Below are 24,037 nucleotides of genomic sequence, written 5' to 3' on the forward strand. Positions count from 1 at the left end.
AGATACTTGGTTATCTATTTGTGGTGCCCCTTTTACCTCCGACAATGGATTCTGTTTAGCCATTGCTCGGGTGACTACACACACAGGAAATATTCCCAGAACTTGTTCCTGTAATTGCTCCGTTTCCTTAATTTCACTTGGTTGATAGGAGAAACTGATACTTTTGACCCAGCCAAATCATTTCCTAGGAATAGATCAATTCCCTTTACTGGCAAACTGTGGACAAATACTATCCCAGATATTAAATCACTCTCTAGGCATACCTTATACAAGATATGGGTATATACTCCCTGTCAATTCCATTAACTAAAACTTTAGCGTTCAAGGTGCACTCTGGTGGACACCTCACATCTTTCTCCAGCAAGAGTGTTTGTTTGGGTTGCTCCTGTGTCCCTGAGTATAATAGGTTTTCCTGCCTCACTTACAGGATATGGAGTTACTTTCCCCTTTGACAGAAATTCATTATAACTCTCGGGTATTTTATTCTCAATCTCTACACTCCTTTGGTAGTACACAACTGTCGTTAAAGCTACAGCCTGGTCTGCTATACTGTCAGTCAGTCTTTTTGTCTGTTCTAGCTTTTCGTACCCCAACAAGTCCTATGGGTTTACCTCGCAATTTCCAGCACTCTGAACAAAGATGACCCGTTTTGTGGCCAGGATTACACTTTGGCTTACGAACCTCACTTCTGCCCTCAGCACCTTCCTTTCTGATCTGAGGTGGTGATCCTGGGGCATTCTCAGCTGCTCATAGTTTTAGGATAAGGGGTAGCAGATTTAAAACAGAGATGAGGAGAAATTACTTCTCTCAAAGGGTCGTGAATCTGTGGAATTCACTACCCCAGAGTGCGGTGGATGCTGGGACATTGGGTAAATTTAAGGAGGAGCTAGACAGATTTTTAATTAGAAATGGGTTGAAGGGTTATGGAGAAAGGGTAGGAAAGTGGAGTTGAGGCCAAGATGAGATCAGCCATGATATTGAATGGCGGAGCAGGCTCGAGGGGCTGAGTTGTCTACTCCTGCTCCTCGTTCTTATTGTCCCTGGCTACTTGCCTTCCTTCACTCTCCCACTTGCTATCCTTCTCAGGTTTATGGGGGTGACGAACAAAAGAGGTTGGCTTATTCACAAGCTCAAAATCATCATCAATTTCTGCTGCTTGCCTCGCTTTCAAAACTTACAGGTTATATGAATTCTCACTACTGAAGGAATGGAGTTTTTAAACTCTTCTAAGAGAATCAATTCTCGAAGGTTCTCATACGTGGTTTCTATTTTTAATGTTAGTATTCAACGGTCAAAAGTAATTTGCTTCACCCTCTCAAATTCTAAATATATCTGCCCAGCCAATCTCCGTAAGTTCCTAAATTTCTGACGGTAAGCTTCAGGGATTAACTCGTACACAGCGAGAATAGCCTTTTTTGCCATCTCATAATCTGCAGAAGCCTCTTCAGGAAGCATGACGTAAACTTCATGAGCTTTGCCTACCAGCCTGCTCTGCGTATAAGCAGTGTCCAGTTTTCCTTCAGCCATTTCATCTGTTTGGCTATTTTTTCAAAAGAGATGAAAATCCCTCTACGTCCCTTTCCTCAAATTTAGGAAGAGTCTGTATAAATTTAAACAACTCTTCGCTGGGTCCTGAGCTGAATTCAGATTCTTCCTGACCTGAATTTTCCCTGGATTCAAGACATCCCTTTTGTTTTAATTCCATCTCTTTTAACTTAAATTCCCTCTCTCCCCTCTCACTTTATTTCTGAAATGCTCTCTCTTTCACCCTTTCCTCTTTTTCTGCCTCAAGTTTTCTTATTGCTATTGCCTTTTCTTTTTCATGTTGAAGCTCCAGTTTTTTTCATTTCTAACTGAATCCTAGCCAATTCCACTGACTTACGACCTTCTTGTCTCTCGTATTCCTCCTCCTCCTCTTCTAATTTCAGATCTTGGGCTATTATGTCAATTATCTCTGCTTTTTTGGCACCTGATTTCAATTCTAACCCCAATTTTGCTGCCTTTTCTTTTTATTTGTTCTCAGTTAAAGTTACCAAGTCACTGAGGGAAACACTCCGCTTTCTCGAAAAAAAAACTCTGCTGTAACTGCTAATGCCATTACAATGGTGTAGACTGTACCTTTATTATACAGAAGACCTGGCTCCTTTATTTCTTTGTAATTGGCATTAGATTTAGATCCCAACAATCGAGCTTCCAATTGATACGATCCCAGACGCGGAGCGATTAATATGATGCCAGACGCAAGACCCCAATTTGTATGTTATCCCAGGGACAAGCAATTAATAAATCCAAACGCGAGCCTTTCAATTAGTCTGATTCTGATCCCAGACGTGAGCCACCTACTTAAAATGTGATTCAACTGCGAAAGATTAATACGTTATGGCATGACCGCTCAAGACAAAGCTCCCAATCAATATATATAATTCTGATTACAGTGGATGCAGTGCACTGTCAATTCAGTCCCGTCGCTCCACAGGTCGCATCATACTTATCTTAAATATTTCCAGATCAAAGCAAGCCACCGCTGAACTGAACCAATTTAGTAACCCCTCAATGAGGTGAACCAAGCCAGATATCTTTAGATATCAACAAATTAACTGTTTATGAAAAAAACTAAAATCTTAAACACTACTAAGATAAACCAGTATCTAAAGACCTTATAACTTATTTAAAGAATCGAACTCCCACATTCGCATATACATACCCAAACCATCAGTAGTTTGCTGTTTAATTAGCTGCCCGAAACATAGAAATAACAAAGTTTTTGTTGATTTACATTCCTTACGAAATGGAATCTTCAATGTAGACACAGTCCAAGGTTGCTTGAAGTCTTCGTGGTTGTCCGATGGGGGAAAAAAACAAATTCTTCGAGGATAGGAAATTCAGTCGTCTAGTTCAGCAGTTGAAGTGTTACTCTTTTTTTTTCCAGCGATGAAAACAGCAGATCAACAATTCGCTACCACTTTCAAAAGAATCAATCTGGCTTAACTTTTCTTAGAATTTTGAGGGGTAGATAAACAAACTAAATTTTTCTTCCTTTAGTTTAAATGGTCCGAGAGCACTCCTTTCAGATGCTAACCCACAGCTGTGTCAACTGTCTCTGCAAAGCCAGTTTTCAAAGTCAGATGGCAACATTGTATGTCCTGCTGTCCCTCTCTGTATGGTTGTATTCAGGCAACCAAGATGCTGCTTCACTTGTTAACTTCTGAAGCTGGCTGCCTTAAAGAAGTACTGATCTTTTACAGCCTTAAAGGCACACTGCTTATTTCCCGAGGAGAAAAGAAGGGACCATGACACCAGTCATGTGACTAATACAAATTAGAACCATGAAAAATTTGACAGATTTACAATTGCTCTACCTTTTTGGGGAAAATTTAATTTTTTTGATATTAAATGTAAATGTCAGATTTAAGAACTACCCCAGTTTCAAACTAAAGTTGGATTATGTCATGTTATGCTGTCTGTATGTAGATGTGAATGAAAGTGCTTAATGCAACATTCATTGGTTGTTGTTGGGTGTAGATAACTAGAAGTATTGTTACAAGAGAAATGTTTCAGAACTGATCCCACAGGAGCGGCATGCATGTTTTATTATGTACAGTGCATAAGAGCACTTGGGCTGCAGGCTAACCTGTGGATAGGTGGTGCAAAATTTATTGATCATTTTTGGCATTTGCACTTGCAGCATTGTATCAGAAAATTTACAGGTGTGGTGCTGTAATTTTACAAATAAATGCACACAAAAGTTTCAAGAATTTTGTAAATAGTATAAAAATGTGGAAGTTTGGCCACACAGCAGTATACAGTGACTTTCAACAAAACTGCACTTAAAGTAGTATTAATTATGCATATTCTCTTGTCTGTTTTTCTTTGGAACTTCTTACCCTCTTCAGCCTTTCCTGACCTTCTGTAGCCTTTTAAAAACCAAGCTCAGTGTCACCTAGCCACTATTGCTGCACAAGATGGATACAAATAAGTCCATTTGGCCCAGGTTAGCTCATTCACTTAGGAAGAGCATATAGTTCCCTCCTTCATTACAGTATCCAAATCTTTTTTGACTTCTTATAGACATTTTGCTCCCAGCCTATTAGGAAATTCATCCAACAATGGACACACTTCTATCCTATTTCCTCATTTCAACCTTAGTGGTGTCTTTCGCTATACTTCTTGTGTAATTTTATCATGATGCATTCCTTTAAAAAGCAGCAAGGTCACATGTCAATGGCCTAACTGTTCTCGTCTTTTTTAAAAGAAAATTCATTACAGTTTCTTGTGAAATAATGTTGAATCTGCATCTAACCTTTTTTGTTCACAATATATGAATATTCCTAGTTTCCAACTTAATTTGCAACGAACATCTAGGCTATAAATCAATGGTTTAAATAATTTGTTAATACATAGACAATTGTCTTGACACTATTGATTAATCAAGCTATTAGATCAGTAAATTTACGTTTCTATAAAACAAATGTAATTGTAATGTGATTTATTTACGAAAGTTTAAATTTTAAAATGTAAGTTGAAGTGACTGCAAATATTTAAAAATTCACATCCTAACCAACATTTTAACTTGCATAAGAATTTGCTTAAAAAGCGATGATTACACTTAAAAAGTAATTCATTGACTGCGGGATATCTTAAGGGCATGTAAGGCACTATATACATGTTAGTTCTTTGAAATCCTGGTACTTAATTTAAGAACAGTCTATTGTTTAGTTTAGAGATACAGCACTGAAACAGGCCCTTCAGCCCACCGAGTCTGTGCCGACCATTAACCACCCATTTATACTAATCCTACACTAATCCCATATTCCTACCACATCCCCACCTGTCCCTATATATCCCTACCACCTACCTATACTAGGGGCAATTTATAATGGCCAATTTACCTACCAACCTGCAAGTCTTTTGGCTTGTGGGAGGAAACCGGAGCACCTGGAGAAAACCCACGCAGACACAGGGAGAACTTGCAAACTCCGCACAGGCAGTACCCAGAATCGAACCCGGGCCCCTGGAGCTGTGAGGCTGCGGTGCTAACCACTGTGCCGCCCCAGAGACTTGGCTGCTGAGGTCTTCTCGGTTCCAAATTTTCAACAGTTCTCAGGCTCCCACTCCTGATATCTTCCCTTAAGTCTGATTAGCCACAAACTTGAATGCACTTGGCACATAATGGGTTAGGCCACTTCAAGCTCTATTGTGCTTCTCTCTCCTCAGCTAAATCCTCCTAATACTCTAGGACTATCGTTGAGGGCCGTGTCAGCCTACAGCTCTCTTTGTGCCATGACAAAAAGACTTCTGAAACCTATTTTTCCTGCATCCCCAACTCATCTCTAGCACCAAGTGCAAGGAGCCATTGAATTTATTTGTTTCAAAGGCTTATTCCATTTATGCTGCCTCTGAAATTACCTCTCCATCCTCTTCCCCTCCACCACATCTCTCAATAAGCCCCCATTTATCCTACCCCATTACTCTAGTTTTTCTTCCATCCCCATACTCTTTCCATATTAATCATTTTACAAGACCCATGAAGCCACTCCCCATCCAATTCCTAACAAATCAGTTACCTTTCGATCCACATGCTTGCCAACATTGTAACTATTTTGCCCAGGTGTCATCCAGCTCCCTTTCAAAACCCACTTAAACTTTTCACCAGCAGCTCTCCTCCCCACCCCCAGTTTAAAAAGCCCATCCTTACACGGTTTTCTGCAGCCAACATCTCATCTCTAACCTCCCTTTCCTCTCCTATGGTCCTTCAATGTGTTATTACAGTCCAGCTCGATACCATTCTCGCTTAAATTGTAGTTGGCGTAGAAGCACCTGTGGTGGCTTACGCTAGAACTATCATTCTTCCCTATGTGACAGCATCTCACTTTCACTCTAAAATTCATACAAGTTGGCCCATTTGAGATGAAAAACGGTCTGGATGGGAAATTGTGATCATGAATGTAGTTCTTCCAACATCAGCTCATTATTGAATATAAACAGAAAATGCCGGAAGCACTCAGCAGTTCAGGCCGTATCTGTGGAGAGTGGAAGTTAGGGTTAATATTTCAGGTGAGCGACCTTTTGTTAGAACTGGGCGATGTTACAGATGAACAGCTTATAAGGAGGACCTGGGCCAGTGAAAAGAAGGCAAGGGAGACAAAAAAAAAAAACAATTGACTGTGATTGGATAAAGGACAGGACGTGAATAAATAACACAAGTGATAATGGCATGACAAAATGAGGCAATAATTTAATGAAACAAAAGATGTATCTGAGACCAAGAGGATGTGTAAATGTTAGCAGAATAGCAGCGCACAAGGGCAGTATAGAAAAGCTGGTATAATGGAGAAAGGTAGTGGAAGAAAAAGGTGATACCAGTGGGCTAGTGCCAGCCCACATCCTCCTCCATTCCTGGAAGCATTGGTGCTGTTTACGATGGTGCAGGGGAGTTATCGGCCGAGGAAAAAGGAGGACATTTCAGAAGCTCCAGCGGTAAAAGGGCGTCATCCAAGCAGGTGCCACATGGAGAAGCAGGAAGATGGGATTAGACTCTTTACAGGAATTGGGATGAGAAGGGAGAGGTATAATCAAGATAGCTGTGGTCTTGTAGCAAATACCAGTCGACGTCTGTCGTTAGAGTTGGAAATGGGAATACTGCCTGACCTGAGTTTTTCCAGCATTTTCTGTTTTATTTCAGATTTTCAGCATCCACAGTATTTTCCTTTTTTACTTCCATCTTAAAGACCATTAAATGTTAAAATCCAGCTGTTTACAATTTTCTAGTTACATGAGCCAAGGCTCCCAACTTGTGACTAAATAGCATAGTTAATGAGATAGTGTGACCTTCAGAAAGTGACAGCATTTTCGGAAGTGCTGTTTGACATGGAAAATAGACCTGACTTTGGTGGAATTCTGCTGTAACTACTGAAAACTAGGCCGGGACCTGGACAAACAGGATTGCCGTGTTACACTAGCATATCCAAGGTGGCCTATTGGGTCCAGAATGTCCTCTTGCCCTAAGCATGACCATCGTGAGACTGGGGGGATGAGAGGGGGGCACTCCAGTTGGCGCTCCCACAGCACAAACACCAAGGGTGGAAATGTGGTCTGGACAGTGCTCAATCCCAAAATTTAAACAAAAATTGTTTTGTTCAGTGGCCTTTTTGCAAGGGCGCAGTGAGGGAGGTGTTTGTCTTTGTTGGGAGCCCTGACAGATAGCACTTGCCATTGACAGAGAACCTCTTGAACCCCAGAAAGTCTGCTCAAGTCTCTCCCTTTCCCTGCCTGTGCACTCCTCTTTCCACCCTACATGTTTACTCCTCTCTTGCTCAGATACTGGCACCATGATCATTCTTCACCCAGTCCATCTTCATGCAGCAAGCATACCTGCCCATAAAATTGTTGCAAAAAATTATTCACTTCCTCTTGCACAAAGAGCTAAGTTATTTTATGGAATTCAAACCCAGATTGTAAAATTGAAAGGAAATATGCTGCTTAGGAAATTGGACCATGTTGATGGGGTTGGGCTAAAATAATGCATTCTCTTTGTGCAAAATGGTGACCTTTATTGTGGTGCTGTGGCATGAATCTCACTCTACTGGTCATGTCTTCCTTTTTGGGGCGATAAAACTTGGCAGATTGTTTTGAGGTAGCATTGCAATTGTAGCAGTCGTAATGCCAATATTCCAAACTTCTAAATCTCAAGGTAAATAATGTTAGCACTTTAAACAGAAATTAAGTTTAGAGTCAGCAGTGAAGCATTTTGTTCAAATTCTTTTTAAATAATGAAAAGGATTAGGGAAAAAAGTAACTTTTTTTTACAGACTGATCTAGTTTGGAACTGGAACATAAAAACTAGACTTCTTGAAATCAAATTTTTATCTAAAAACAGAACATCTTTCAAAATGGACCCAACTGTAGGGAGCAGGCTAAGCACAGATTATAAGACTGATATGTGAAGTCCATATTTTTTGGGTACTAGATCATTGTTTTGCTATGAGCTGTATCAGACTCCAGATCTTAATTTGAACAGAGAGTTTAATCTGTTATTTTCTGACTCCATAATCTGCAGATTTTAGGCATCCTTGGTCCTTTGTTCCTTCATGTGCCTCCACATGATTGTAGTAAATATTCGCTTATGTTTGAATGATTATCAGGGAAAGCAAAAATGACATGATCATTTGCTGACACTTGCTCTCATTTTGTTCTTTTCTTTTACAGCGATTGCCACAACAGATTGAAGAAAGAAATGAGAAAATGAAGGAAGAAATGCTAGGTAAACATTTTTACCATGTCATAATACTTCTAATGTACAACTTCAGTAAGAGCCAATGGTATGCACAACATTTTCTTTCCACATATATACTTATCAAGGCAAGGGTGAGTGATGGGAAATGGAACATGTATTCCACTTTATATTAATTGACCTTGTAAATTATACATAAGATATGTATTGTTGCGCTCACCCATACTACTTTAAATCTAGTGCTAAAAAATTATGCTTTCGAGAGGAAATTAATTTTTTATTCTTGACCTTGTAAAAGAATTTGCCTAGTTTGTGGTTTGAGATTGACAGCATTGTGTAACTCTTACCATCTTCCTATGTTTTCCACTGGTCTGTGTGCATGCCTAAACAACCTGCTCCGTTTCGGACCTGTCTGCATCCGTATTCAAGGCCTCGCTTCCATTGTCCAGTTGAATGGGGCTTGCCCTCACCTGGTTTCGCTCTTCCCTACCCAGTCATAGCCAGAGGATCTCCTGCAATGGTTTCTGTTCCGGCCCCGCACCATTGCTTGTGGAATCACCCGGGATCTATCCTTGGCCGCCTCCTATTTCTCATCCACATGCTACCCCTCGGAAACATCATCCAAAGACATGATGTCTGGTTCCATATGTACACTAGTGACACCCAGCTTTATTTCACCACCTTTTGACCCCTTCACTGCCTCAGGGAAACCAAGCTAGTTATTTGACATCTACCCCTGATAAGCTGCAATTTCCTCCAATTAAACGTTGGGAAGACCAAAGCCATTGTTTTCAAATCCCTCCATGGCCTCGCCTCTCCCTATCTCTGTAATTTCCTCCAGCCCCACAACCCTCCAAGATATCTGCATGCCTCTAATTCTGGCCTGTTGTGCATCCCTGATTTTAATCACTCCACCATTTACATATGAACATACAAAGTAGGTGTAGGCTATTTGGCCCCTCGAGCCTGCTCTGCCATTTGATAAGATCATGGCTGATTTTGTTTGTGGACTCAACTCCACTTTCCTGCCTACCCCCAATACCCTTTGACTCCCTTGTTTGTAAAGAATCTGTCTACCTCTGTCTTAAAAACATTCAATGACCCCGCCTCCACTGCTCTCTGGGGAAGACAGTTCCACAGACTCACGACCCTCAGAGAAAAATTTTCTCCTCATCTGTCTTAAATGGGAGACCCCTTATTTTTAAACTGTGCCCCTGGTTTTAGTCTCTCCCACAAGAGGAAAAAATCCTATCAACATCCACCCTGTCAAGTCCCCTCAGGATCTTGTACATTTCGATAAGATCACCTCTCATCCTTCTAAACTCAATGAATAACAGACCCAACCTGTCCAACCTTTCCTCATAAGATAATCCTCTCATCCCAGGAATCAGTCGAGTGAACCTTCTCTGAACTGCTTCCAATGCAATTATACCCTTTCTTAAGAAAGGAGACCAAAACTACACAATACTCTCGATGTGGTGTCACCAATACCCTGTACAACTGTCGCAAAACATTTGTACTTTTATGTTCCATTCCCCTTGCAATAAATTACAACATTGCATTTGCTGCGCTTTCAGTTGGCTAAACCCCAAGCTCTGAAAAACCCTCCCTGCAACTCTCCACCTCTCCACCTCACTTTCCTGCTTTAAGATACTCCCTAAAACCTTCCTCTTTGACCAAGCTTTTGGTCATCTGACCTAAAAATATCTCTCTGATTTGTTATTTTACCTTGCTTTATAATGCTCCTGTGAAGCGCCTTGGAACGTTTTATTAAAGGTACTATGTAAATATATGTTGTTGCGTTGGGTCCCCAATACAAATTCTGTTCCCTCACCAGAAATTCCATTCACCTCCCTGGTCACTGTCCTGAGGGGAAACCAGTTGGCAACTTTAGTGTCCTATTTGATCCTGAGCTGAGCCTCCAATCTCTTATCCAAAATATAGTTTGTCTTCGCCTCTGCCTCAGCCAATCAGATGCTGAAACCTTCATCTGTGATTTTGTTATCTCAAGATTCGCCTGTTGCAGTGCGTTCCTGGTTGGCCTCCCAACTTGAGCTCATCCAAAATTGCGCTGCCCATATCCTAACCTGCATCAAGTTTCTGTACTTAGTATCTTCACATCTCTCCTGTCTATGCGAGCCTTTTATTAACTAGCTCCTTGATAAATACACTGACAGTGGTGATGAGCAACGCATTCGAGGATGATCTTGGGCTTGATCCTTGGTTGGGACTGAATTAGCAGATCACTGCTAAGGTAGCCTTGTGTCACGACATTTGGCATCAGTGTCCTGAGCTAGAGTGATCATTGCTAGAAAATGTGCAATGGCAAAATACTTTTTATTGTGATGTGAGTTTCACTGACAAGGCCAGGATTTGTTGCCCATCCCTAATTGCCCTTGAGAAGGTGGTGGTGCAGATGTTGGAAATCTGAAATATAAACAGAAAATGCTGGAAATACTCAGCAGGCCAGGCAGTATCTGTTGAGATAGAAAAGCAGCTTGAAAATGTATGTGTTTTGAGAGTTGGTACTTTGGTAGCACAGTAAGCTGTTATACTTAACGTGCTATAAGAGATAGTATGAAATAAGTCTGCGGCCAAATCTGTATCTAAATTGAACCCCCTATCTCAGAAGAGTCATTAGATTATTAACAAAGCAATACTTTCCTATCTGAATTGGCACATTCAGAAGATTATTGGTCTGATTTGATCTTTTACTTCCCTAGTAGCCAGTTTGCAGTGACGGCAGAAACTTTGAGTCATGTCATTTGGCAAGCCTCTGGAAGTAATTGTGAGGGCGAAGAACAAATCAATTGGAAATTTATTCCACAATTTTATGAAGGATGCAGAGACTCAGTGGATATAATACTTAAACAACGGGTGGACCCAACCAAAAAAATGTGTTGGTGTGTTTTGCCAATGGATCCACCCATAAATAGATCCATTAGCTTGCTGTAAAAAAACAAAAGTCATAGATTCAGTTAACTGGGTAAGTAATTGGTCTTCTCTGCTAAGTGGCAATGTTATTTTCAGTAAATGCTTTGCTTTACTGTTCTTCTCGTAATATGTTCTCTTTCCATGGAAAGGAAGATATTAGAGGTTATATGGGTCCAGTTAAATGCTGTTAAAACTGATACAGACTTGCTGCACATTAAGGTGATATATATGTTATGTTGTCATGTTCTAGAAGATATGATCTCTTTTTTTAACAGAAAAAGAAAGGTTCTCTGGTTGTCATGGCTGTAAATGCAGGGACGGTTTTAATTACTTTGTTTAGGTCTGTTCTTTGGCTGCTTGGTTGCTAGGGGAACGCCTGTGGGAGATTTTCTGCAGCGTTGGCTAAAATTAGTTCAGTTTTTTTTAAGCAGTAATTATGCTTTTTTTTTCTCCTCTTTCATTAAATGACGATATATTTTCACCAAATAACATTTATTTGTAATTTCTTAGACTTCAAAAAAATTGTGCTGGTCAAAGTGAGGGATATGACTACATCCAGAAAGTGGAGGAGTATTTTACTGTCCAGTTTTAGAAAGAGAGAATGTCCTTGAGGGGTCAAAGACAGAATCTATTCGGTTTGGTTAAAAAAAACAATAAAAAGGTTATTCAATTTGGTGTATTTTATAGGTCACATATAGTGGGAAGGAGCTAGAGGAGCTGTTCTGCAAGAAAATTCCTGAGAGGTTCAAGAACTATAGAGTAGTGATAATGGGAGACTTTAACTACCCCAATCTTGAACTTAGCAGTGATTGTGATGAAGGAAGGAATTGCTGAAGTGAGTACAGGAGACTTTTCTTGATCAGTATGGTTCCTGCCCAACGAAGAAGGAGGCATTGCTGGATCTAGTCCTTGAGAAATGGATCGAGTGGAGAATGTCACAGTGGGAAAGCATCTCGGGAATAACGATCATAGTGTCATCAGGTTTAGATTAGTTATGGAAAAGGACCAGGAGAAATCTAGGATAAAAATACTTAACTGGAGCAAATTAAGGAGGGATCTACCCTAGAAAAATTGAAGTCAAAGACTAGCAAGGAGAAATGCATTGATGCCATGGGCAGCCTTTAAAGAGCAGATGCTTCAGGAACAGTCAAGGTACATTCCCACAATGGTTTGTTTCCTGAATGACGGAGGAATTAGTGGGTAGGATGTGAGCTTGATTCATAAAAAGGAGAATCAGGCTAAATATAAAAAAGTACAGAGGAGAAGTGATCAAGGAAATAGGCAAAGAGACAAAATGAGAATAGATTGGCGGCTAGCATAAAAGAGAATGCCTTTTAACAGTAAAAGCGTTGTCAGAGGAGCTGTGGTACTGATTAAAATGGGGATTTATTGATGGAGGCACAAGGTCTGGCTCAGGTACTAAAGGAGTACTTTCCATCGGTGCTTAATAAAGAGTAGGACTTTGCCAAAGCAATGATATACAAGGAGGCTGTCATGATATTGGATGAGATAAACATAGAGAAAGAAGTGGTGCTAGAAAGGTTGGTAGTACATAAAATAGATAAGTCACCCAGTCCAGATGGGGTGCAGCATAGATTGCTGAGGGAAGTGAAGATAGAAATTGCAGAAGTACTGGACACAATCTACCAATGCTTCTTGGATACAGGGGTGATGCCATAAGACTGGAGGAAAGACCTGGGAGAGGGGGGTTTGTGCAGGAATTTTTGAAGGTGGCAGGACTGGTTAATATACCAGTTGGTAAAGCTTATGGGATCCTGGGCTTTATAAATAGAGGCATAGAGTGTAAAAGCCAGGAGGTTATGCCAAACTAAAATAGAACACTAGTTCAACCGCAACCGGACTATTGTGTCCAATTCCAGGCACCACACTTTAGGATGAACGTGGAGGTTTTAGAGAGGGCACAGAAGAGATTTACTAGAATGATTCCAGGTTGAGGGATTACAGTTATGTGGATAGACTGGAGAAGCTGGAGTTGTTCTCCTTATAGCAGAGGAGGCTAAGCAAAGATTTAATATTAGTGTTTAAAATTATGAAGCATTTAGATAGAGTAAATGAACTGTTTCCTGTGGTTGAAGGGTCAATAACCACAGGCCATAGATTTAAGGTGATTGACAAAAGAACCAGAGGTGACATGAGATCTTGTTTTATGTAACCAGTGGTTAGAATTTGGAATACACTGACTGATAGGGTGGTGAATACAGATTCAGTAGTAGCCTTCAAAAGGGAATTGGATAAATACTTGAAGGAGAAATAATTGCAAGGATATGGGGGAAGAGTGGGTGAGTGGGACTAACTGGATTGCTCTTCGACAGACCCACTGCAGACTCTGGTCCAAATGGCAGCCTCCTCTGCTATGCTGTTTTGATTCTTTGATAATTCAAGTACTCGATAGCCAGAAATAGTATTGTCTAGATTGTAAAGCTTGTTGCACTGTTGTCTGCCAGTGAGTGTGCCTTCAATTCTAGAAGAGGGCCAGCTATTTTATACTAGCCTCAATTTTCTTGTTTCCCTATATCAATCATTCTTCTAACTTTGCTGAACCAGATTGCCAGCTAAGTGCCACAGATCCGCATCCTCTGCTAAACTCTATTCAGATAGGGTCCTGCATTGAAAGGCAGAAGAAATGTTGGTCACATAAGTGTGAGGTATATTTAAATCCAGATTCTAAAGATGAAAGAGCAGTTTTCTTTCCTTTCTCCCACCTTCATGTCTTCTACTCTTTGATCTTCACCGCTCCAATAGATAATAACTCCAGTCATGCCATAGAGTCGTACGGCATAGAAACAGGCCCTTCAACCCACCACGTCCATGCCGACCATAATGCCTATCTGTACTAATCCCACCTGCCTGCATTAATTTCATATCCCTCTATGCCTTGCTCATTCAAGTACCTGTCCAGATGCCTCTTAAATGTTGCTACTGTTCCTGCCTCCACCACCTCCTCTGGCAGCTCATTCCAGATACCCACTATTCTTTGTGTGAAAAATTTACCCCTTGGATCCCCTTTAAACCTCCTCCCTCTCACCTTAAATCTAGTTTTAGTCACCCCTACCATGGGAAACAGACTCTGGCTACCTACCCTATCTATGCCTCTCATAATTTTATATACCTCTATCATGTCCCCTCTCAGCCTCCTTCGTTCCAGGGAAAACAGACCCAGCCTATCCATGGTGGAATATTGTTCCATGAATGTTGGCAGTACTCGTACATTAGCTAAACGTGATTCTCCATGTGTTTGCCAAGATGATGATTGTCGGCCAATTATATTCATATACATGATTATATAGATCAGAAAAGACACCCTGTACTCACCTTTACTGGCATGCAATCCCAGCAAAGGAAACAGTAGCAATCAGGAGCTGAAAACTGTCAATTTTTAACTCTTTCACCATGAGATGCAAAAGCCCCACTGTATCGTCATCGCTACTGTTCAAACTGAGATCAACTAACTCTGTAAATTCATAAACCTAGATCACACCTGGAACTTTCCTGGTCTGTATGACTTAGTGCTCCATTAAGCAGTACTTTTACCTTCAGAGTTGTCCTGTAGCTGAAAGGGCTGTAACATACAGTGCTACTAGTTCCCTGTTTTCTTGCATAACATTTTCAGGCCAAATATAAATAAATGTTTAACTTTTCCAATACAACCCAGTAAACAACATCAACAATGTGTATTTACATAGTAAATCAACACTTCACAGGAGTGTCATCAAATAAAATTTGACACTGAGCCATACAAAAAGATATTGGCAGATTGTTCATTGCATATTCATTATGTAATAATTGTATTCAGATGATGGTATTGCTTGGATACTCACTTGTATTCATAGAATCGTTTAAGCACAGAAGGGGGCCGTTCGCCCTGTCATGTCCATGCCAGCTGTCTGTAAGAGCAACTGAGCTAGTCCCATTCCCCCGCCTTTTCTCGTAACCCTGCAATTTTTTTCTCTTCAGATAAATATCCAATTCCTTTTTGAAAGCCACAATTAAATCTGCCACCACCACACCACCAGTTCATTCCAGATGATAACTACCCGCTGTGTAAAAAAAAGTTTTAAATCAGTGTTCTAGGTTCTTCACCTTTCTGCTGATGGGAACAGTTTCTCCCTATCTACCCCTCATTACTTTGAACACCTCTATCAAATCTTCTCAGCCTTCTCCTCTTTAAGGAGAACAGTCCCAGCTTTGCCAGTCTATCCACGTAACTGAATTCTCTCATCCCTGGAACCATTCTCATAAATCTTTTCTGTGCCCTCTCCAGCGCCTTCACAATTTTCCTGAAGTATGGTGGCCAGAATTGGACACAGTTTTTCATTTGAGGTTGAACCAGTGTTTTATAAAGGTTAATCATAACTTCCTTGCTTTTGTACCTTGTACCTCTATTTATAAAGCCCAGGATCCCATGTGCCTTATTAACCACTTTCTCAACCGGCCCTAACTACTTCAATGATTTGTGCACATCTGTTCCCAGGTCCCTCTGCTTGTGCACCTCCTTTAGAATTGTATCCTTTATAGATAGGAGCAGACTGAAAGAGGTTGTTATTTGGAGGTGCACGATATGCAATGCGTGTCTCTTAAATAAAAGCTTATAAGTGTATAAAGACGAGGCTCCAATGTTCTATCCTTCACCACCTGACTTTGAGTTCTAACACAGATGACCAAAAGCTTAGTCAAAGAGGTAGGTTTTAAGGAGTGTCTTAATGGAGGAGAGAGAGAGGTGAAAAGGTTTAAAAAGGGTATGCCAGAGTTTAGGGCCTTGACAGCTGAAGGCACGGCCGCCGATGGTGGGAGCAATTAAAATTGTAGATGCGCAACATGCCAGATTTGGAAGAGCACAGATCTCAGAGACTGTAGGACTTGAGGTTATAGGGATATGGAGGAATTGAAAACCAAGATGAGAATTTTAAAATTTGAGGTTTTGCTTAACAGGAAGTCTATGTAGGTTAGCGAGCACAAGGGTGATAGGTGAATGGGAGCTGGCCGCAGAGGTTTGGATGAACATGGAAGGTATGCAAGTTGTGCATTAGAATAGTCAAGTCTAGAGGTAACATGGGCATGGATGAGGGTTTCAGCAGTAGATGTTGGACCAAATGACCTGTTTCTGACCTGCATTTCCTATATAATGAGCTGAAGCAAAGATGGAGTTGGGTGATGTTTTGGAGATGGAAATAGGTAGTCTTAGTGCTGATGTGGATATGCGGTCTGAAGTTCATCACAGGGTCAGGTATGACACCGAGATTGTGAACAGTGTGATTCAGCCTCAGACAGTTGCTAGGGAGAGGAATGCAGTCGGTGGAGAGGAAAAATCATTATATCTTCCACCTGACGATTATCTATGTCATTTTGGCATAACTTTAACACTCATCCTTTTACTGAAACCACAGTTTACATCTTATAAACCAGTGAATAGTAGTGAGTCAGTAAAAATCTAACTTTCAGGGGCTCAGATGATGTTTGAACCTGTTGATTTAAATTGTAGCCATATTTCCGTTTCCCAAACAATTCATGATTAGCCTTTCAGTGTAATTTTACAGCCTGATTATAGGGTTTCTGTAGGCAAGATAGTTCAGTTGATCGACGAAATAATTAGCTTGCTTTGGTAAGTGGGAATTTTTTCATTCAGTAAATAAATTAGCATAATAAATTCTCTGCAACACTTTTAAGAATAGATTACTTTTGAGGCTTATAGTTCCCCGCAAATAAACATTATGCTTTTAAATTTTTAACATTTAAATACATCATTCACAGTATTGCTGTCCCACACTCGATTTGAGTGCAAAATATTTGGAGATAATCCAGAAGGCAAAATTTGAGCCTATTTTTAAAAAAAAATTCAATTTTAATGTTGATCTACTATTGATGTCCGTGAACTCAATTTATTTTATTAAGCAAGTTTACCTTCATCAAAGCTACTGTTCTCATTAAACTTCATTTTTACCTCTTTAAAATATGTCAGTTATGATCCTGCATATTTACCAGTTGCACTTGAGAAGTTAGAGGGCCATGCATTCCTAACCATGTCCACTAGTAATTTAAATCTATATATACTGTGTGTTTCGAATGTGCTAATGTTGCAAATTAATCCATGTTAACCACATACTACAACTGGCCAATCTGGTTGTTGGGGTGGGGGGGGCGGGCGTGGAGGAATACTGCTAGGGTGGTTCTTCATTTTCCTGACATTCATGCTCCACACCAGGCATTTCACCCACTGCTCCCTCCCAAGCTTCTCTTCTACTTCAGGGCCCTTAACCTTAACAGCAGTGCAGCAGACCCCCACCTCACCTGGCCAGACCCAATCTGACAGTCAGTGGAGTGTAAACATTGTGTGACCACTTAAATGCTATTAAAACAGTGACATTGTTTTTTGTATGTTGGAGTACAATCATAATTGTGTTCTGATTTATAATTATTGATCTATATTTGATTCATTATCTAATGGTTTAAAGTGTTTGTATCAAAAATGAAATTATCCAATGTTGAGTACCCAGTATTAAAAACATAAGTGACACAGTGGTAATATAATCCTAAAAAATTTAATTTGAATCATTTATTTTAGCTGACTTTGAATTAAAAGTATACTCTATTTACTATTTAAATTTACATTAAAGGTTCTGAATATAATTGTCCATCTTTTCCCAGGATCTGGTTTGTTCTGTGCTAACTATGTGGCTGTTAATATACTATAACTCATGATTACAAGGGCTGCTTTTTTTCTCAACTTCCTTCCCATCCTAACTATTCCCATTGCCTTGCACTTTGACCCAATCTTCTCCACTACATCCAAGCCACAGGCCAACTTCACTCCCCCACCTGCCCCCCAACCCCCTGCAACAGACCTGGTCATGTGCTTTGACCATTTCAATTCTCCAGAACTTTCTTGTACAAAGACAATTAAAGGACACACTCTTGGCTCCCATTCCTGGAAAGAGACAAGATTATTTCTCTGGTTTTCAGAAGTTTGTAGCCCCAACCTGCCTCCAGGTCTCTGACTAATGAGAAAATAAGAGAAGAGTACAAAAGACAGATATGCAGACAAAATTGTGAAAGCATAGAAATGTAAAAAGAGGAGACGGCAAGCAGGCTTGTATAAAAGGGGTAGGGGGAAGAAGAGTGACAAAAAGTCACTTGCAAACAGGAAATAAAAGGAAGAAAAAGGGATGAAGTGAGACAAAGAATGAGGGTAAATTAGGAGTTACAAGAAAGAGTGATTAGAATTAGAATATTACAGCGCAGTACAGGCCCTTCGGCCCTCGATGTTGCGCCGATCATCTGACCTACACTATTCCATTTACATCCATATGTCTATCCAATGACCACTTAAATGCCCTTAAAGTTGGCGAGTCTACTACTGTTGCAGGCAGGGCGTTCCACGCCCCTACTACTCTCTGCGTAAAGAAACTACCTCTGACATCTGTCCTATATCTTTCACCCCTCAACTTAAAGCTATGTCCCCTCGTGTTTGCCATCCTCATCCGAGGAAAAAGACTCTCACTATCCACCCTATCTAACCCTCTGATTATCTTGTATGTCTCTATTAAGTCACCTCTCCTCCTCCTTCTCTCTAACGAAAACAACCCCAAGTCCCTCAGCCTTTCCTCGTAAGACCTTCCTTCCATACCAGGCAACATCCTAGTAAATCTCCTCTGCACCCTTTCCAAAGCTTCGACATCCTTCCTATAATGCGGTGACCAGAACTGCACGCAATACTCCAGGTGCGGCCTCACCAGAGTTTTGTACAGCTGCATCATGACCCCGTGGCTCCGAAACTCGATCCCCCTACCAATAAAGGCTAACACACCATGTGCCTTCTTAACAGCCCTATTAACCTGGGTAGCAACTTTCAGGGATTTATGTACCTGGATACCAAGATCTCTCTGCTCATCTACACTACCAAGAATCTTCCCATTAGCCCAGTACTCTGCATTGCTGTTACTCCTTCCAAAGTGAATCACCTCACACTTCTCCGCATTAAACTCCATTTGCCATCTCTCAGCCCAGCTCTGCAGCCTATCTATGTCCCTCTGTACCCTACAACACCCTTCGACACTATCCACAACTCCACCGACCTTCGTGTCATCCGCAAATTTACTAACCCACCCTTCTACACCCTCATCCAGGTCGTTTATAAAAATGACAAACAGCAGTGGCCCCAAAACAGAACCTTGCGGTACACCACTAGTAACTAAACTCCAGGATGAACATTTGCCATCAACCACCACCCTCTGTCTTCTTTCAGCTAGCCAACTTCTGATCCAAAGCTCTAAATCACCTTCAACCCCATACTTGCGTATTTTCTGCAATAGCCTACCGTGGGGAACCTTATCAAACGCCTTACTGAAATCCATATACACCACATCCACGGCTTTACCCTCATCCACCTGTTTGGTCACCTTCTCGAAAAACTCTAAGGTTTGTGAGGCACGACCTACCTTTCACAAAACCGTGCTGACTATCGCAGATGAACTTATTCTTTTCAAGATGATTATAAATCCTGTCTCTTATAACCTTTTCCAACATTTTACCCACAACCGAAGTAAGGCTCACAGGTCTATAATTACCAGGGCTGTCTCTACTCCCCTTCTTGAACAAGGGGACAACATTTGCTATCCTCCAGTCCTCCGGCACTACTCCTGTCGACAATGACGACTTAAAGATGTAGATTAGGTGTGCTGCCCTAATTTGTAGTAGAGAAAAAACTTAGATATAAACCAAAAAATAATGGTCTCAAGCCTCAATAAGTCAGGGAAAAATTGTCATGTGAATTATCCTAATAAAATTGAGTTGTTTTAAATCAATCATGCATTATACGTGCTTCATGCCTCTGAATTTAATACAAAAAATGAATTTCTGCATTTATTATCATTTTTATGGTTTACCAAGCTATTAAAGAATGATCTTTACATAAAAAAGGAAGTCTGTTTCTAGATTGCTAGTGGAATGATCCACACACAATGGGTTGTGCCACTGAATGCCAAAATTCAGGCTGTTGGTCAGATTTTATAGACACTTCTACAGGTTTGAGTTATGCTTCACCAATAAGCTGTGTTTCTTTCAGTCTGTTTCAGTACAGATGTATTCAGTTGTGAACCTGTACTGTTAAGAATCCAAATTCTGATCATGTCATATCTGACCAAAAAAGTCCAAAGATTCACAACCTAGTTTTAATCTTGGTGTCTGAACCTAGTAACAGCTTAAGATGGCAGTGGATAATGTTCCATACTGTATACTTTTTATTTTGATTGGCTGTACATGTGTAAAGCATTCAATTTGGTCATCTGTTATGATGTGAAGTTGCCAGCAGCATATATTAACTTCTCCATTCCAAAACACAATCTGATTTCTGCTTTTTGAACCTCCATTTGAAATTATTTTAGACAGTACCAATCCAGTAGAGTTTTGACTTTTTATATTTTATTCACATTTTAGATGTTTTATAGCATGTTGTTAAGTACCACCAAGGATCATAATATTTGGAATTGAGTTAATGAGGCTGTTGGGTGCATTGAAGCTGTATCAAAAATCAAATTGTAGCCTTCAACTCGACATGTCCATGTTCCATTTAGTTTAGTTTTAGAGATACAGCACTGAAACAGGCCCTTCGGCCCACCGGGTCTGTGCCGACCATCAACCACCCATTTATACTAATCCTACACTAATTCCATATTCCTACCACATCCCCACCTGTCGCTATTTAATGTGTTTGTGAGTCTTTTTTAACAACTGGTATTAGCTGCATTATATGACCTTTTTTAAAAATTGAGTTACATGTTAGACTGCTTCAGAATCTAAGTTTGAGATCATATCTGGATCATGAAATCTATTTGCAGCTGTTGCACCACAGTACTTCAAGTGGGCAGCAGAGGACCATGATATCACTATTGTGATTGGAGAGAACTGAATTTGATATATGGGTAAACTGTTTTACTTTACTGGAGGGTTTTCTCTTTCCCAGCTAGCAAATGCAGCTAATTTTGGTTTTCTTGAGGTGATTTTATGTTGCACAAGACTGTGCTAATGCTGAAGCACTGGGTTAACACCCAGTTGCGAACCGATGTTAAACTCTTGAAATTTGCTCAGACTGGCTGCCTGAAAAACTAATTTTTAGACAGATGCTGCAATTGTGCTTAAGTTATGGGGAACATAATGCAGTGTTTCAGCCAATAATCATTATTCAGCATTTGCTGCTGGAAGTGCATGCATGTGGCACTGATTAAGGATAGGATTGGACTTCGCTGTTGTCTCTCGCTCTCTAATTTCCAACATAATGCATTCTCTCTTTGCTATGGTGCTGTACGTGACCATATTCTAGCAAGGAGTAAATCCTCTTTGAGAACATTGGAGGGAAAAGTTGACAGAAGAAAGGATTTGGGGTGGGGGATAGGTGGAGGGGAATTGGTGGGGGAGGGAAGTGGAAATCATTGATCTCTGAATTTTTTTGTTTAACCACTTTCTTCCACCTAACCACTGCCTTCCAGTTGTCTCTTTTATTAGCTGTGATATTGACATCCCCCAATTTGACCACATTCTTATTCATTGCAGTCTCTCTTGTTCAGCTGTTAGTATTGATGGGGTCCACCTTTTACTTTAGTGCCTGTATAATTAGCTTCCATGCATATTGCTGCTTGCTGAATCCCTTCTGCAAAAGATACTGAAATACCAGATACATTTTCACAAAAAATGCCATTTTATCTAACGTAATGAGTTTTATGTATGTATTTGATATACGGGTAAACTATTTTACTTGAGGGTTTTCTCTTGCCCACCTAGCTTTTTTTTTGAGAAGGTGGTGGTGAGCTGCTGCCTTCTTGAACTGCTGCTGCTAATTTTGGTTTTCTTGAGATTTTATGTTGCACAAGACTGGTGCTAATGCTGAAGCACTGAGTCACAATATTTCATATTCTGAGTTCTCTCATGCCTATCTTCCCTCACAAGCATAGCTTGAAGTAAAGAAAGTTGATTGTACCATATTTTCCTAGCTAATCTACCTTTTATAGAAAATTCATTCAGTTTATTGGGTTACTTATGAACTATGCGGCTATATCTTGAGGTGATAAGTACTGGTGGACAGTTTGTTGCAACATGATTGTGTAGTAGGGCTTTTTAACATTTTGAATATTGACAATGGGAACTTTTGACCAAGAATTTGTGTCTCTTGCAAAGAAAAACCTATCACTGACCGTGTCCTTTTTTTAAATTGTCTGCAGCCTAAGTCCTTTGTTAACTTGAAATGCCACCCTACAGTCTATTTTCTTTTTGTTGTAGGCAAGCTGAAAGATCTTGGCAACATGGTTCTGCGACCCTTTGGCCTGTCCACTGAAAACTTCCTGTTAAACAAGGATCCAAACTCTGGCTCATACTCCATCAACTTTGTGCAGAATCCAAATAACAATAATAGATAATGGTTATTTCTGGTAACAGCTCAGCTGAAGGGTGTGCTGTAGCAAAGTTTGGTTATATAAGTATTGCTTTTCTAGTCGCCCAATAAACTGATCTGTTCCAACTATTGCTATATGATAGCAGGTATTTGTTTATAATTAGAATCTGAATAAGTTTTAAGACACTTGGTTTGAGCTGCTTGTTGGTAAAGGCCAGCAGTGAAACCATAAGCTTTATTTTGTCATTACATCTGGATAAGTGTTAACCCAAGTATGATAAAGTCTTGGCGTTTAGAGACTGAAATATTTTATCAGTTTCACTAGCTGCACGTGAAAGTTGCCATGTAACCACTGGTTAGATTTTTATTTGCCATGCACATTTGAAATCTGCGAACTACTGATGCTTGATGTCTACTTGTATACTGTTGATCATGCTGAATATATCATTAATACCCATTGCCTTATTTTCTGTGGATTTAAAAAAAAAAATAAAGTTAGACTATGAATCAGCATGATTCAGAGAACTTACTTGAAATAAAAATATCAAAATTGTACTTTTCTTCATGACACTTATATTGCTTCAATATACAATTGGAATTAGCTAGCCCAGGTACAAACAGGACAATTGATCCTGACAGAACTGCATGAAGTATGGTTATCCAGATGGATTTTAAAATAATATTCACAGCGCCAAAATCAGCCATTTGGCCCAACAGATCCATGCTGGTGTTTATACCCCTCACGAGCCTCCTCCCACTCTTCATTTAATCCCATTAACAGATCCTTTTATAAGTTGTTATTGCTTTCTCCCTCATTTGTTTAGCTAGCTTCTTCTGAAAAGCATCTATGCTATTCGCCTCACCTGTTTGTGGTAGTGAGTTCAACATTCTAACCACACTATGGGTAAAGAAGTTTCTTCTCAATCCCCCACTGGATTAATTAGTGGCTATCTTTTATAATTATGGTCCTAGTTCTGGTCTCATCCACAAGGTGAAACGTCGTTTCTATGTCTGCCTTGCCACTTTCAGAATCTTGAAGACCTCTTATCAGGTCACCACTTAATTTTGTCTTTTCTACAGAAAAGAGCCTAGCATGTTCAATCTTTCCTGATAGTTTATACCCATCAGCTTTGTTATTTTAGTAAATCTTTTTGCACCCTCTCCAGTGCCTTTTTATCATTTTTATGATATGGCGACCAGAAATGCACAGTGGTCCAAGTGTGGTCTAATCAAGATTCTATGCAAGGTTAACATAACATTTCCGCTTTTCAATTCTATCCCTCTAGAAATGGACTCCAGTGCTTTGCTTTTTTTTCATTGCTTTATTGACCTTTGTTGTTACTTCTAGTGATTTGTGTATCTGTACCCCCAGATCCCTCTGTTCTTCTACCCTACTTAGACACTTATTATCTCAGCAGTATGTGGCCTCCTTAATCTTACTACCAAAATGTACTGCTTCACACTTCTGTATATTG

At 40.1% G+C, this 24,037-nt stretch overlaps 1 protein-coding gene across 1 annotated transcript in view; it reads left to right on the top strand.

Moving 5' to 3' along the window:
- Positions 1-23,072, top strand: part of ttc1 (tetratricopeptide repeat domain 1) — a 73,103-nt gene extending 50,031 nt beyond the window's left edge. The window contains exons 7-8 of the mRNA XM_068043361.1: positions 8,206-8,260; positions 22,451-23,072. Coding sequence (XP_067899462.1) covers positions 8,206-8,260; positions 22,451-22,587 — 192 coding nt within the window. The 3' untranslated portion in view covers positions 22,588-23,072. The remainder of the gene's footprint in view (positions 1-8,205; positions 8,261-22,450) is intronic.
- The last annotated feature ends 965 nt before the right edge of the window (positions 23,073-24,037 follow it).

Source organism: Heterodontus francisci, chromosome 12 (genome assembly GCF_036365525.1).
Source record: "Heterodontus francisci isolate sHetFra1 chromosome 12, sHetFra1.hap1, whole genome shotgun sequence".
NCBI lineage: Eukaryota > Metazoa > Chordata > Chondrichthyes > Heterodontiformes > Heterodontidae > Heterodontus > Heterodontus francisci.